We start from the raw sequence: 15,280 nt of genomic DNA, 5'->3' as shown, positions 1-15,280 counted from the left end.
ACCAAAAATAATCTTTATACTACGAAGTAGCATGGAGAATCCCCATGGACAGAAGAGCCTGGCAGGCTACAGTCCATGGAGTCGTAGAGTCAGACACAATTGAGTTTCGAAGCACAGCACCCAATCCTGGGAGCAGGTGGGGAAGATATTATCCTCACTTTATATACAAAACAACTATATGGTTGCAGAGTGACTTGTAAGGGATAAGGTTACACAGCTAGAAAGTGACAGAATCTAGACTCAACCCTGAATCTTCTGCATAAATCTTATTACACCATTTCTAACCACTGAATCAAACTATCCAGGACCAGTCAATACCTGTTCAGTAAGTAATATTGAGACATTGCTGTATTTCTTATTGGTTTCAGACCCCAATGAGGCTAAGCGCAGTAAGAAAAGTAGTAAAGCTGATTCCCAGATCAAAAACTCCCAATTATAAGCATCATTTAGGAAAGTTTTATGTCCACGGAGTACCTATGAAAAGGACCAGAAAAAAGTTAAGTTTTTCACTTGTATTAATTACTGTAATTACTCCTTTGCCGATTTAAAAACATTTACAAGATACCACCATTTTAATACTCAGAGCAGAAGTTTTAATACTCATAAAGTATTATATATTTCTCTAAGCTTCCCTACATTTTCTTCTTTGCATAAGGGACAGCAAGCATCTGGAAATAACCAAGGAAGAAAACATAAGTGAAATAAGACAAATGCATTTCCAAGCTCTTTAACCACAAGTGTGCCCACTCACAATTATATGGTGGTCATTTTTCAAAGTATTAAATTTGCATTTGACTAGCAGAGGCCCTCAAACCTGCTGCCCACTCCACTTACATGACTAGAAAATCCTGAGGATCAGTTCTTCACCCCACTTTAGGATCTGAATAACAGCAGCAGCCACCAGTATGCCCATTATGTGTCAAGTTTTCAGGTAAAAGTTTTTTTTTTTTCTTCAAAACAAGGAGGACTGGAGATAACGTGATAGAGTAAAAGAAACTTGAGTTCATCTCCTCTCACAAGCACACCCAAATCACAACTAACTGCTGAACAACCATCAGTAAAAAGACTGGAACCTATCAAAATAGACATGCCACATTCAAAGACATAAAGAAGAAACCACAGTAAGATGACAGAAGGGGCACGCTCACGATCATAATCATAATCAAATTCCATATCCCTTGGGTGCTGCTGCTGCTGCTAAGTCGCTTCAGTCGTGTCCGACCCCGTGCGACCCCATAGACGGCAGCCCACCAGACTCCCCCGTCCCTGGGATTCTCCAGGCAAGAACACAGGAGTGGGTTGCCATTTCCTTCTCCAATGCATGAAAGTGAAAAGTGAAAGTGAAGTCGCTCAGTCGTGTCTGACTCTTAGCGACCCCATGGACTGCAGCCCACCAGGCTCCTCCATCCATGGGATTTTCCAGGCAACAGTACTGGAGCGGGGTGCCTTTGCCTTCTCCTCCCTTGGGTGAGTGACCCACAAACTGGAGAATAATTATATCACAGAAGTTCTCCCAAAAGAGTGAGAGTTCTGAGCCCACCACAGGCTCCCCAGCCTAGGCGTCTGGCATTGCAAGAAGGAATCCGCAGAACATTTGGCTTTGAAGGCCAGTGGGGCTTGACTGCAGGAGCTCCTCAGGACTGCGGGAAACAGAAACTCCACCCATGGAGGGGGCACACAAGGGGACTGAGGGCAAAAGCAGTGACTTTGTAGGAGTGTGGGCCAGACCTCCCAGCTGCCGCTGGAGGGTCTCCTGGGGAAGCAGGGAGTAGTGTGGCTCTCCCTGGGGTCATAAAAGCTGGCAGCTGACACATCAGGGAGTATTCACAGAGATGTGAACTCTGACTGGCGGTAAACATCTTGCTTGGGATCTTGGCACCAACACCTGGCCCCACCCAACAGCCTATAAGCTCCAGTGTTGAGACATCTCAGGGCAAACAACCAAGAGGGTGGAACAGTCCCACTCATCAAAAATAGGCTGCCTAACCACTTCCTGAGCCCATAACCACCTCGAGACACGCCCCGTGACACAGCCTGACCCACCGGAGGGCCAGCAACCACTCTACCCACCAGTGGGCAGGCACTGGTTCCTCCCACAGGAAGCCTGCACAAGCCTGGAGACCAGTCTCAACAACCAGGGGGATAGCAGAAGCAAGAAACCACAATCCCACAGCCTCTGGAACTAACTCTGCAAGCATAGGTCAGAAACCACCCTGACAGCGGCTGGTCCCTGGCCCTTGGGTAACAAGATAAGTGGGAGAGGACTGTTGGGACACACAGGACATCCTCCACAGAGGGTCTCTTTGCCAAGGTCAAGAAATGTAACTAATCTACTACATACATTAAAAAAAACAATGACTTCCCTGATGGTCCAGTGGTTGAGAATCCACCTGCCAATACAGGGGACGTAGGTTCGACCCCTCGTCTGCAAAGAGTCCACATGCTCAGAACAACTAGGTTCGTGCACCACCACTACTGAAGCTTGTATGCTCTAGAGCCCATGAGCCTCAACCACTGAACCACGTGTTGCAAGTGCTAGGGCCCACGTGCTGAGAGCCTGTGCTCCGCGAGAAAAGCCACCGCAATGAGAAACCCACACACCACGACTAAAGAGTACCTCCCACTCCCTGCAATTAGGGAAAGCCCACGAGCAGCCATGAGGACACAGCACAGCCCAAAATTTAAAGTTTCTAAAATAAAAAAATAAACAGCAAATTGTCGTTTAAAACTAAACAAACAAAAATAAAAATTTAAACAAAATGACACGGCAAAGGAATATGTTCCAGATGAAGGCACAAGGTAAAACTCCAGAGGAACGACTAAGTGAACTGGAGACAGCCAATCTACTGATAAAGAGCTCAAAGTAAAGATCGTAAAGATGATCCAAGAACTCAAAAAGAATGGATCAAAGAGCAGTAAGTTTTTAGCAAAGAGCCAGAAAATATAAAGAACAACCAAACAGAATTGAAGAATACGATAAATGAAATGCAAAATACATTAGAAGGAATCAATAGAAGAATAAATGAGGCAGAAGAATGAATCAATGAGCTGGAAGATAGAATGGTAGAAATCATGGATATAGAACAGAATAAAGACAAAAGAATGAAAAGAAATCAGACAGTTTAAGAAACCTCTGGGACAATGGCAAATGCACCAACATTCGCATCACAGGGGTCCCAGAAGGAGATGAGGGAGAGAAAGCCCTGAGAAAATATTTGAACACTTTCCTATCATGGGAAAGGAAACAGTCACCCAAGTCCAGGAAGCATAGACAATCCCATATAGGATTAACATGCTGAAACATACAGTCATCAAACTTAGAAAAATTAAAGACAGAGAAAATATGAAAATCAACAAGGGAAAAACAACAAATAACATACAAGGGAATGTCCATAAGATTATAAGCGGATTTTTCAGGAGAAACTCTGTAGGCCAGAAGGGAGTGGCCTTATAATATAAATATAAATGATATATTTAAAGTGATAAAAGGGAAAAGCCTACAACCAAGACTACCAAGCAAGGCTCTATATTGTGTTTGATGGAAAAATCAAAACCTTTACAGACAAGCAAAAGCTAAAAGAATTCAGCACCACCAAACCAGCTTTAAAACAAATGCTAAAGCAATTTCTCTGAACAAAAAAGGCCACAATTAGAACAAAAAAATTATGAAATGAAAAGCTCATCAGTAAAGGCACAAAACCATCCACACACAAATATAACATTAAAGCCAGAAATTGTGTGGGGAGGAGAGTACAAATGCAGGCTATTTAAAATGCATTTGAAATTAAGAGATCAACAACTTAAAACAATGTTGTATATATATAGGCTGCTACACCAAAACCTCATGGTAACCACAAACCAAAAATCCTAAATAGATGTACACACAAAAAAGAAAAAGGAATTCAAAGACAACACTAAAGATAGTTAACAAATCACAAGAGAACAAGAGGAGAGGAGGAAAAAAAATATCTCCAAAAACACATTCAAAACAACTTAAAAATGGCAATAAGAACATAGACAGTGATAATTAAATGTAAACAGATTAAATGTACCAATTAAAAAAGACTGGCTGAATGGATACAAAAATAAGACCAATATATATGCTGTCTTCAAGAGACCCACTTCACATCTAGAAACATATTCAGACTGAAAGTGAGAGGATGGAAAAAGGTAATCCATGCAAGTCATGGAAAAGGTCAGTTTTCATTCCAATCCCAAAGAAGGGCAATGCTAAAGAATGTTCAAACTACTGCACAACTGCACTCATCTCACAGGCTAGCAAAGTAATGCTCAAAATTCTCCAAGCCAGGCTTCAACAGTATGTTTGAACCACGAACTTCCAGATGTTCAAGCTGGATTTAGAAAAGGCAGAGAAACCAGAGATCAAATTGCCAACATCTGTTGAATCATCAATAAAGCAAGAGAGTTCCAGAAAAACATCTACTTCTACTTTATGGACTACACCAAAGTCTTTAACTGTGTGGATTACAACAAACTGTGGAAAATTCTTAAAGAGATGGGAATACCAGACTACCTTACCTGCCTCCTAAGAAATCTGTATGCAGGTCAAGGAGCAACATTTAGAACTGGACATGGAACAACAGACTGGTTCCAAATCGGGAAAGGAGTATGTCAAGGCTGTATATTGCCACCCTGCTCATTTAACTTATATGCAGAGTACATCATGCAAAGACTGCCAGGAGAAATATCAATAACCTCAGATACACAGATGACACCACCCTTATGGCAGAAAGCAAAGAACTAAAGAGCCTCTTGATGAAAGTGAAAAAGGAGAGTGAAAAAGTTGGCTTAAAACTAAACATCCAGAAAACTAAGATCACAGCATCCGGTCCCATCACTTCATAGCAAATAGATGGGGAAACAGTGGAAATAGTAGCTGATTTTATTTTTCTGAGCTCCAGAATCACTGCAGATGGTGACTGCAGCCATGAAATTAAAAGACGCTTGCTCCTTGGCAGAAAAGCTATGACCAACCTAGACAGCATAGTAAAAAGCAGAGACATTATTTTGCCAACAAAGGTCCATCTAGTCAAGGTATGGTTTTTCCAGTAGTCATGTATGGATGTGAGAGTTGGACTATAAAGAAAGCTGAGCATTGAAGAATTGATGCTTTTGAACTGTGGTGTTGGTGAAGATTCTTGAGAGTCCCTTGGACTGCAAGGAGATCCAACCAGTCAATCCTAAAGGAAATCAGTCCTGAATATTCATTGGAAGGACTGATGCTGAAGCTGAAACTCCAATACTTTGGCCACCTGATGAGAAGAACTGACTCACTGGAAAAGAACCTGATGCTGGGAAAGATTGAAGGTGGGAGGAAAAGGGTACGGCAGAGGATGAGATGGTTGGATTGCATCACTAACTCGATGGACATGAGTTTGAGCAAGCTCCAATGGTCTGATGGACAGGGAAGGTAGTGTGCTGCAGGTCCCCGGGGTGACAAAGAGTCTGACACGACTGAGCAACTGAACTGAACTGATGCAAGTGGAAATCAAGAAGCTGGAGTAGTAATATTATGTCAGACAAAATAGACTCTAAAATAAAGACTGGTACAAGAGACAAAGAAGGACACTACATCATGATCAAGGGGTCAATCAAAGAAGGTGTAACAACTGTATATTCATATGTACCCAACACAGGAGTACCTCAATATTTAAGGCAAATGTTAACAGACATTAAAAAAGAGAAACTGACAGTAACACAACAATAATAGGGGATTTTAATGTCCCACTTACATCATTAAACAGATCATCCAGAAAGATCAGTAAGAAAACATAGTCCTTAAATGACACATTACACCAGATAGACTTAACTGACACTTCTTTAAACTTTTTGTCCTGTACTGAGGTATAGCCAATTAATAACATGGTGACAGTTTCAGGTGGACAGTGAATGGATTCAGCCATACATATACATGTATTCACTCTCCCCAAACTGTCCATCCATCCAGGCTGCCACATAACACCGAACACAATTCTATGTACTACACAGTAGGTCTTTGTAGGTTATCTGTTTTAAATACAGCAGTGTGAACATGTCTCAGATGGACTTAACTGATATTTATAAAGCATTCCATCTGAAAGCAGCAGAATGCACATTGTTTTCAAATGAACATGGAACACTCTCCCAGACAAATCACATGCTGGCCCATGAGGCAGGCCTTGGCAAATCTGAGAAAACTGAAATTATATCAAGTATCTTTTCTAACCACAACATTATAAGATTAGAAATCAACTACATGGAAAAAAAAATCACATGGAGGCTATACAACATGCTACTAAACAACCAATGTGGAATGTATGTAGACACAGCTGATTCACACTGTTGTACAGCAGAAATTAACACAACACTGTAAAGCAAGTATACTACAACTCTAAAAAAAATTAAACAAACAAAAAAAACACTATGACAAATTGAGAGAGGGACCACAGAAGAAAAGTGAAAGCTTTATATTTTGGTATCATTAACAGCACTTTTTTCCTACTTTTTCAAACAGGGCCCCCACCTTTTCAATTTGAACAGGCTAGAATCCATTCCTCAATCTTGATTGTAACTAGGTATAGCTATGTGACTGAGTTCTCACCAATATAAAAACCACCACCACCACCACCACCAATGGATTACTGAAGAAATCAAAGGGAAAAAAATTTTAAATACCTAGAGACGAAAGAAAATGAAAACACGATTATCCAAAACCTATCAGACACAGAAAATCAGTTCTTTAGAGGGATACAAGCTTACCTTTGGAAAGAAGAAAAATCTCAAACAACCTAACCTTATGCATAAAGCAACTAGAGAAAGAACAAACGAAACCCAAAGGTAGTAGAAGAAAATAAATCAAAAAGATCAGAGCAGAGATAAATGAAATAGAGACTAAGAAAACAACAGAAAAGATCAATAAAACTTAAAGTTTGTTCTTTGAAAAGATAAACAAAACTGATAAATATTTAACCAGACTTATCAGGAAAAAAAGGGAGAGGGACCAAATCAATTAATTAGAAATGAGAAATCACTACAAGCAATTATATATCAATAAAACAGACAATGTAGAAGAAATGGACAAATTCTTAGAGAGGTACAGTCTAGAAAATATGAAGATCATCCACAAATACTGAAACTGAATCTATGATTTTAAAACTCCCAGACCAGAGAGATTCACAGGCAAATTCCACCAAACATTTAGAAAAGAGATAACACCTATCCTTCTGAAATTATTCCCAAAAAAGAAGAGGAATGAACAATTCCAAACTCACTATATGAGGCCACCATCACTCTGATACCAAGACCAAAGAAATCACACAAAAAAAGAAAATTGTAAACCTGTAACACTGATGAACATAGATGCAAAAATCCTCAACAAAATAATAGCAAACTGAATCCAACAAAACCGTAAAAGGATCATACACCGTGATCAAGTGGGATTTATCTCAGAGATGCAAGGATTTTTCAATATTCACAAATCAATCAGTGTGATACATTACACATTAACAAACTGAAGAATAAAAACTGTATGATTATCTCAATGGATGCAGAAAAAACTTCTGACAACATTTAACATCCATTGTGAAGGAGATCAGCCCTGGGATTTCTTTGGAGGGAATGATGCTGAAGCTGAAACTCCAGTACTTTGGCCACCTTATGCGAAGAGTTGACTCACTGGAAAAGACTCTGATGCTGGGAGGGATTGCGGGCAGGAGGAGAAGGGGACGACAGAGGATGAGATGGCTGGATGGCATCACTGACTCGATGGACGTGAGTCTGAGTGAACTCCGGGAGTTTGTGATGGACAGGGAGGCCTGGCGTGCTGTGATTCATGGGGTCGCAAAGAGTCGGACACAACTGAGCGACTAAACTGAACTGAACTGAATGATTAAAAACTCCCATCAAACTGGACATACAGGGAACATATCTCAATGTGCTAAAGGCCACATATCACAAACCCACAGCTACCATTATACTCAACATTGAAAAGTTGAAAGCATTTCCTCTAAGATCAAGAACAAGACAAGGATGCCCAACTTCACTTCTTTCATTCAACAGAGTTTTGGAAGTCCTAGCTACAGCCTTCAGAGAAGAAAAAGAAATAAAAGGAATCCAAATTGGAAAGGAAGAAGTAAAACTGTCATGGTTTGCAGACAATATGATACTATAAATAGAAAATCCTAAAGATGCCATCAGAAAACAATTGAAGCTCATCAGTGAATTTGGTAAAGTTGCAGAATACAAAATTAATACACAGAAATCTGTTGCATTTCTATACACTAACAACAAAAGATAAGAAATAGAAACCAAGGAAATAATCCTATTCACCATTATATCAAAAAGAATAAAATACCTAGGAATAAACCTACTTAAGAAGGCTAAATACTTGTACTCCAAAAACTATAAGACACTGATGAAAGACATTGAAGATGACACAGCAGATGGAAAGATATATACATATATATACTGGTTTCTTGGACTGGAAGGATTAACATTATTAACATAACCATATGACTCAAGACAATCTACAGATTCAATGCAATCTCTATCAAATTACCAATGAAATTTTTCAAAGAACTAAAACAAAAAAAAAGGTTTTTAATTTGTATAGAAACACAAAATATGTCAATAGCCAAAGCAATCTGGGGAAAGAAAAACAAAGCTGGAGGAAACAGGCTCCCTGACTTCTGACTACAATACAAAATTACAGTAATCAAAACAGTATGGTACTGGCACAAAAACAGAAATAAGATCAATGGAACAGGATAGAAAGCCCAGAAATAAACCCACAGACCTACAGTCGATTAATCTATGACAAAGGAGGCAAGAACATACAATGGAGAAAAAACAGTCTCTTCGATAAATGGTGTGGGGAAAATGGACAGCTAAGTGTAAAAGGACGAAATTATAAAATTTCTCTAACACCATATACAAAAATAAAATGGATTAAAGACCCAAATGTAAAACTGGATACTACGATATAAAGTTCCTACAGGAAAACACAGGCAGAACACTCTTTTACATAAATCACAGTAATATCTTTTTGGATCCATCTCCTAGAGTAATGGAAATAAAAGCAAAAATAAACAAATGGGACAAAATTAAACTTAAAAGCTTTTGCACAACAAAGGATACCACAAATGAAACAAAAAGACAAATTACAGAATGGGAGAAAATGTTTATAAACGATAAGGCCAACAGGGCTTTATTCCCAAAATACACAAACAGCTCATACAACTCAATAACAAAAACACCCAAGTTAGCCCAATTAAAAAATGGACAGAAGATCTAAATAGACAGTTCTCCAAAAAAGGACATGCAGATGACCAAAAGGCACGTGAAAAGATGCTCAACACTGCTAATTATTAGAGAAATGCAAAACAAATCTACAATAAAGTATCACCTCACTTCAGTCAGAATGACCATCATCAAAAAGTCTACAAATAATAAATGTTGAAGAGGGTGTAAAGAAAAAGGAACCCTCCTACACTGTTGGTGGGAATGTAAATTGTTACTATTACCAGGGAGAATACGAAGGTTCCTTAAGAAACTAAAAACAGAGTTACAACATATGACCCTCCAATCCTACTCCTGGGCATATATCCAGACAAAACTATAATTGAAAAAAAAAAATATGCATCCCAATGTTCATTGCAGCACTATTTACAACAGTCAAGACATAGAAGCAAAATAAATGTTCATCAACAGACAAATGGATAAAGACGTGGTATATATATCACAAGGAATTATACTCAATATTTATAACCTATGTGCTTAGTCGCTCAGTCATGTCCAACTCTTTGCAACCCCACAGATTGTAGCCCACCAGGCTCCTCTGTCCATGGGGATTCTCCAGGCAAGAATACTGGAGTGGGTTGCCATGCCCTCCTCCAGGGGATCTTCCCAGCCCAGAGATTGAACCCAGGTCTCCCACATTGCAGGTGGATTTTTTACCATCTGACCTACCAAGGAAGCCCATATAAGGGAAAAGAATCTGCAAAGAAAATACATAGTTACATATAAACATGTATAAATATGTATAACTGAATCACTTTGCTGTATACCTTAAACTAACATAACATTGTAAATCAACTATACTTCAATTTTAATAAAAAAGAAAGAGAGAGCTCAGAAATAGAAAATATTTTGTAGCAAACTCAGATTTGTTACCAAAATAAATGAAATAAATGTTCAACATTGGAAAAGCAGAGGTATTACTTTGCCAACAAAGGTCCGTCTAGTCGAGACTATGGTTTTTCCAGTGGTCATGTATGGATGTGAGAGTTGGACTGAGAAGAAAGCTGAGTGCTGAAGAATTGATGCTTTTGAACTGTGGTGTTGGAGAAGACTCTTGAGAGTCCCTTGGACTGCAAGGAGATGTAACCAGTCCATTCTAAAGGAGATCAGCCCTGGGTGTTCTTTGGAAGGAATGATGCTAAAGCTGAAACTCCAGTACTTTGGCCACCTCATGCGAAGAGTTGACTCATTGGAAAAGACCCTGATGCTGGGAGGGATTGGGGGCAGGAGGAGAAGGGGACGACAGAGGATGAGATGGCTGGATGGCATCACCAACTCGATGGACGCGAGTTTGAGTAAATTCCGGGAGTTGGTGATAGACAGGGAGGCCTGGCATTCTGTGATTCATGGGGTCGCAAAGAGTCAGACACGACTGAGCGACTGAACTGAACTGAAAGATATTAAAGCACTTTGATAGATTAACAGCAAAAAAAGAAGAAACAAGCAATCAATATGCTGACTATAGAAGGCAACTAAAATATAAAGAAAAAATAAATGAAAAGGGGTAGAAAAAAAGATACAGCATACAAAAACTAATCAAAAGACAGTATGGTTAAATTAAAATCAAATAGAGTAGATTTTAAGATACATTAGAAACAAAGACATTTTATCAGTTCATGAAGACAAACAAAGCTTGACACTGTTCAGGATTAAGGGAGATTAAAGAGCTAAATGACAGATGAGAGATGACAGCTAAATGAATATGTGATCCTGGATTGAGAAAAAAAAAAGACTATAAATTACATAAAAGTCAATCCACCAAGGAGATGGATATCAATTCTAAGTCTGCATGCACCCAATTATACTGCTTAAAAACATATAAAGCAAAAATTGACAGAAACAAAAGGAGAAAAAGATAAATCCACCATTAGAGCAGACATGACCACACTTCTCTCAATGGTTTATAAAATAAGCAAACCAAAAAGATGAGTAAGAATATGGGAAATTTCAACCATACAACTAATAAACTTGGGCTAATTTATAGAGGGAAAACTGCTCTCCAAAACAATGGAACACAAATTCTTTCAAAGAGCTGATGGAAGATTTAGTGAAACTGACCATGTACTGGATAATAAAACAGGTCTACATAGTTCAAAGGACTGAAAACATTCAGAGCATGTTCTCTGACTGTCGCAGAATTAAAACTCAGTAAGTGGAAAAGTATAGAATAAAGCTGTCAATTCTTATAAGAAAGAAACCACAGAAATAGAAACAAAAAATATATAGGGACCTCTCCAAAGAACATAGGAATGCACTTTAAGGGTCTCCCACTGGCCAAATCTAGGACAATTATGCATCAAAACAATATAGTAAGAGTTTATAATCCACTGGATAAAAATAAGAACATAGGAATCCATAACATAATAAATGAATGATTAAATGGAGAAAAGTCTACTTTAGAGTGATAATAAAATTAGAAGAAATGATGAAGTTAGAAAAATCACTATTTTGTATCCATCACGATATATAGCTTTATTACCAATCAAAACTTCCAATTAAGTTACCATGATCGTAGAGTCTTAAAGGACTAAAACTTACTCTTACTCTCATTTCAAAAGTCATAAAAATTAACAAGTATTCAAAATAGCAAAAGAAATTTAGACACAGTAAATACACACACACACAGGGTTGGCCAAAAAGTTAGTATGGTTTTTCTGTACCATCTTACAGAAAAATCCTAACAAATTTTTTGGCCCAACCCAATACTTCAGCATAACCATTCTGGTACCTTCACCTTGGACTCTCCGGTTCCCAGAGCTGTCAGAAACAAACATCTGTTGCGTGTGTGTGTGTGTGTGCGCATGTGTGTGAGTGTGTTCACTTAAATACAGTGAACTAGTTTAAAACAGAAAGTGAGTTCTATTTTCTACTTTCCACTGAAATAGATCTGAAACTCTTACCTGGGCACAACAAATGAAAGCAATGGAAAGCGTCAGTAGGAAAACGGAAGACACCACCACGTCCACCGATCGCTGTGGGCCCCGTCTCTAGAGAGTGAGACACAGGTTAGCGTTCTAGGTCCCCGCCGGAGACAGATTAGGGGACCCGATCTTACTATGCTGGTGTGAAAACGAACGTTTATAAGAAGTTTCTGACACAGGATTTTAATATATTTTGGACATCTTCAACTTTAATTAAGCTCTGAGATTCATGCCATTCAAGTTAAGGGTGTGATTGATTCACTAACACATTTTCAGCTGGAATGTTTCCGCAGAAGTCAGAGAACGATGCAACATCCAACTTATCACTCTGCCCTAAGAGTTTAAAATTTCTTTTCCCTTTCCAAGCCCTTATTTAATTAGCTCTACCAGCTCTGCAGATAGATCACTCCCAATCTGGTGTCAAACAGGTGAGCTAGATGTCAGTCACTGACATAATCTGTCCAGAACATAGGACTACCCAGCCTAGTGAATATCTGCCACCAGAAATTTCAATGAGCATGTTTTCTGTGTATTATTGCAGATATTCCATGGTTAGTTAAAACTCACCTTTAGAAAGGAACGCAGTGATAACCATATCTTAATGTTCTCCACCTTTTTAAGTCTGAAATGAGGTATTTCATATTTCCTAGCTTTCCTGGCAGAAGTAATATGGCTGAAGAGTTTTGCAAATAAAAATCTCTAGAGGAGGTTAAAAAAAAATCACAAAGTGAAATATACGTATGTGTCACTGTGTGTATACTTATATAATTGTAAAATATTCCCAGCACATAAAAAATATTAAAAGAATCAAGTTCTGATCATTATGTATAATGTGCTTTCTGTAGCAACAGATTAATGAGCTATTAACAATGCTTTTTCACTTCCTGTCTTAGTGACTTCTTCATGGGGGCTTTCCCAAAGGCTCAGTAGGTAAGGAATCCACCTGCAATGCAGGAGACACAGAAAATGCGGGTTCAATCCCTGGGTCAGGAAGATGCCGTGGAGTAGAGCATGGCAACCCACTCCAGTATTCTTGCCTAAATTATCGCATGGACAGAGGAGCTTGTAGCTTGGGCTACAGTCCAAAGGGTCACAAAGAATTGGACACAACTGAACACGCGTGTACACATTCTTCTGATATACTACACTCTGGACATTTTCAAGGAATACACCTTGGAGACCATTGTGAATCCCAACCTTCACAAATTCAAATATTTATACAAAATTCTAGCTTACTCCCAAATTACATTTCCATTCAAAAACTGTATTTTTTTTGCACATACCACCAATATAATAAGCCCTCAATACCAAACTCTTATCCAATTTCAATAAATTTATTTGTTTATTGGATATTGGCCATTTTTCAGAAACATTTTCACTTTGGAATTACTACACACTCGACATATATAAAACACATCAAGGCACATCAAGGAGCAGGTGCAAGCAATCAGTTAGGCTCAGCCACTCCTACATATAGGCTCAGTAAAATTTCAGATTACAGCATGTCATTTGTAAATAATCAATATCAGAAGTGTTAAACCCACAAATACCAAAAGTCCACTTATCAAGCCTCCACTGCCCATGTTAGCTTCTGGAGAGAGAACAAATCAAGACAACAAAAGCAACTCAACATACTATCAAATACAAAAAACGAGGTGAGAAATTTTACTCAATTTTCTACTGACCTGTTTATATGTTCTCTCTGCCACACACATCATGAAAAAAAACATCCAGGTAAGACACAGTCGCTCAAAAAAGTTAATTATAGACAGAATAATAATAGGTGTAACAGGTGGTGCCCCACAAAAGAGAGTCAAGATCTCCTCAGCTGAGATGGACTTTAGCTGGTCAAGGTTCTTCTCACGGAACAGTCGGTGTAAAAAAGGGAAAAATGCTAATCCAATGGTGACGATATTTCCCAGCATCTGATAACCTACTCCTTGCTGATATGCATTAACCTGGAAATTAATTTAAAACAGCTATCATTATTGCACAGCTTTATGGAGTTGTGAAGCAGTATTTGTCAAATACTACTTAGATTATTATAAACTAAATCTGTTCTAAAAGAAATACAAATAAAAATGACGTACAGATTTATGACTTTTAGGATTAAATAAGAAATATTTGTAAAGTCTACCTGAATAATTGATCAGGCTCACAGAGACCTTTGTAACAAATTTAAAAACACACTACCAAGTGAAAACTGGCTACAAAATTTAAGGTACACATACTTGTGTCTTAAAAACAGAGTCAATGTTTTGATCATTAAATACAATCTGAAATAGCTGTGTGTGCCTGTGTGTTCAGTTGTGCCCGACTCTTTGTGATCCCACGGACTGTAGTCCACCAGGATCCTCTGTCCATGGGATTTCCCAGGCAAGAATACTGGAGTGGGTTGCCATTTCCTTCTGCAATGAAACAGCTGCTGATTATAAAACAGATCTTTTGAAAACTCTGAAAACTTATTAAACCTTACCCTGCTCATGATGATGCCACTTATTTCCAACACAGACATATCCATCTTTTTGCACTCATTCCCTTCCCAGATTATTGCACTAACTCGATCCGAGGCAGGACTTGAGTTCTGAAGCCAGAATAAATGGTTCTGAGAAGAAAAAATAAATATTTCCATCCACTCATTCTTTCCTCCTTTGGAATTTTTTCCCTTTGTCCAGTTCCCAGGCCACATTCACCAGTGCTCTGCCTTGTCATTCTGTTCTCTCCCTCACAAAGCCCATCACTCCAATTACCACCTCCACGATGCTGGCTCCTGGTCCTTTCTCTTCACTAAGCCAATTTCTTACCCGAAGAGAGGTTGTATGTCTTCTATGATAATGGGAGGTAGGATTCCATGATCTCCGAAGTTGCTTCCCCCTCTAAGCATATGGAAGTGAGGATAAGCTTGGCGTATTCATGGGATATTAAGGAGGAAAGTATTTCCATAGCACCATGACTAGACCAGGGGTAGGAGGAAGTTAGGTAGGAGAGGCGCTAACAGGCCTTAGATATCACAGGAATGGTAAGGAGGTCAGCCTTTCTCTGGTCTAATCAGGACATGGAAA

The 15,280-nt window shown here is 38.8% G+C and overlaps 1 protein-coding gene across 9 annotated transcripts in view; it reads right to left on the bottom strand.

The window, feature by feature from the left end:
- PHTF1 (putative homeodomain transcription factor 1) overlaps positions 1–15,280 on the bottom strand; it is an 83,164-nt gene that overhangs the window by 13,568 nt on the left and 54,316 nt on the right. For 6 of the 9 annotated variants that reach the window (XM_027536110.1, XM_027536112.1, XM_027536109.1 and 3 more), the window contains exons 12-16: positions 14,695–14,823; positions 13,904–14,176; positions 12,786–12,917; positions 12,198–12,284; positions 319–474 (exon numbers count right to left, since the gene is read on the bottom strand). In XM_027536110.1, coding sequence (XP_027391911.1) covers positions 319–474; positions 12,198–12,284; positions 12,786–12,917; positions 13,904–14,176; positions 14,695–14,823 — 777 coding nt within the window. The remainder of the gene's footprint in view (positions 1–318; positions 475–12,197; positions 12,285–12,785; positions 12,918–13,903; positions 14,177–14,694; positions 14,824–15,280) is intronic. The other 3 variants (XM_027536117.1, XM_027536116.1, XM_027536118.1) reach the window with 1 other exon arrangement.

The sequence above is a fragment of the Bos indicus x Bos taurus genome, chromosome 3, assembly GCF_003369695.1.
Source record: "Bos indicus x Bos taurus breed Angus x Brahman F1 hybrid chromosome 3, Bos_hybrid_MaternalHap_v2.0, whole genome shotgun sequence".
Taxonomy (NCBI): Eukaryota; Metazoa; Chordata; class Mammalia; order Artiodactyla; family Bovidae; genus Bos; species Bos indicus x Bos taurus.
The sequence above is the reverse complement of the archived record's forward strand: the minus strand, read 5'-3'. Positions and strand labels throughout refer to the sequence as shown.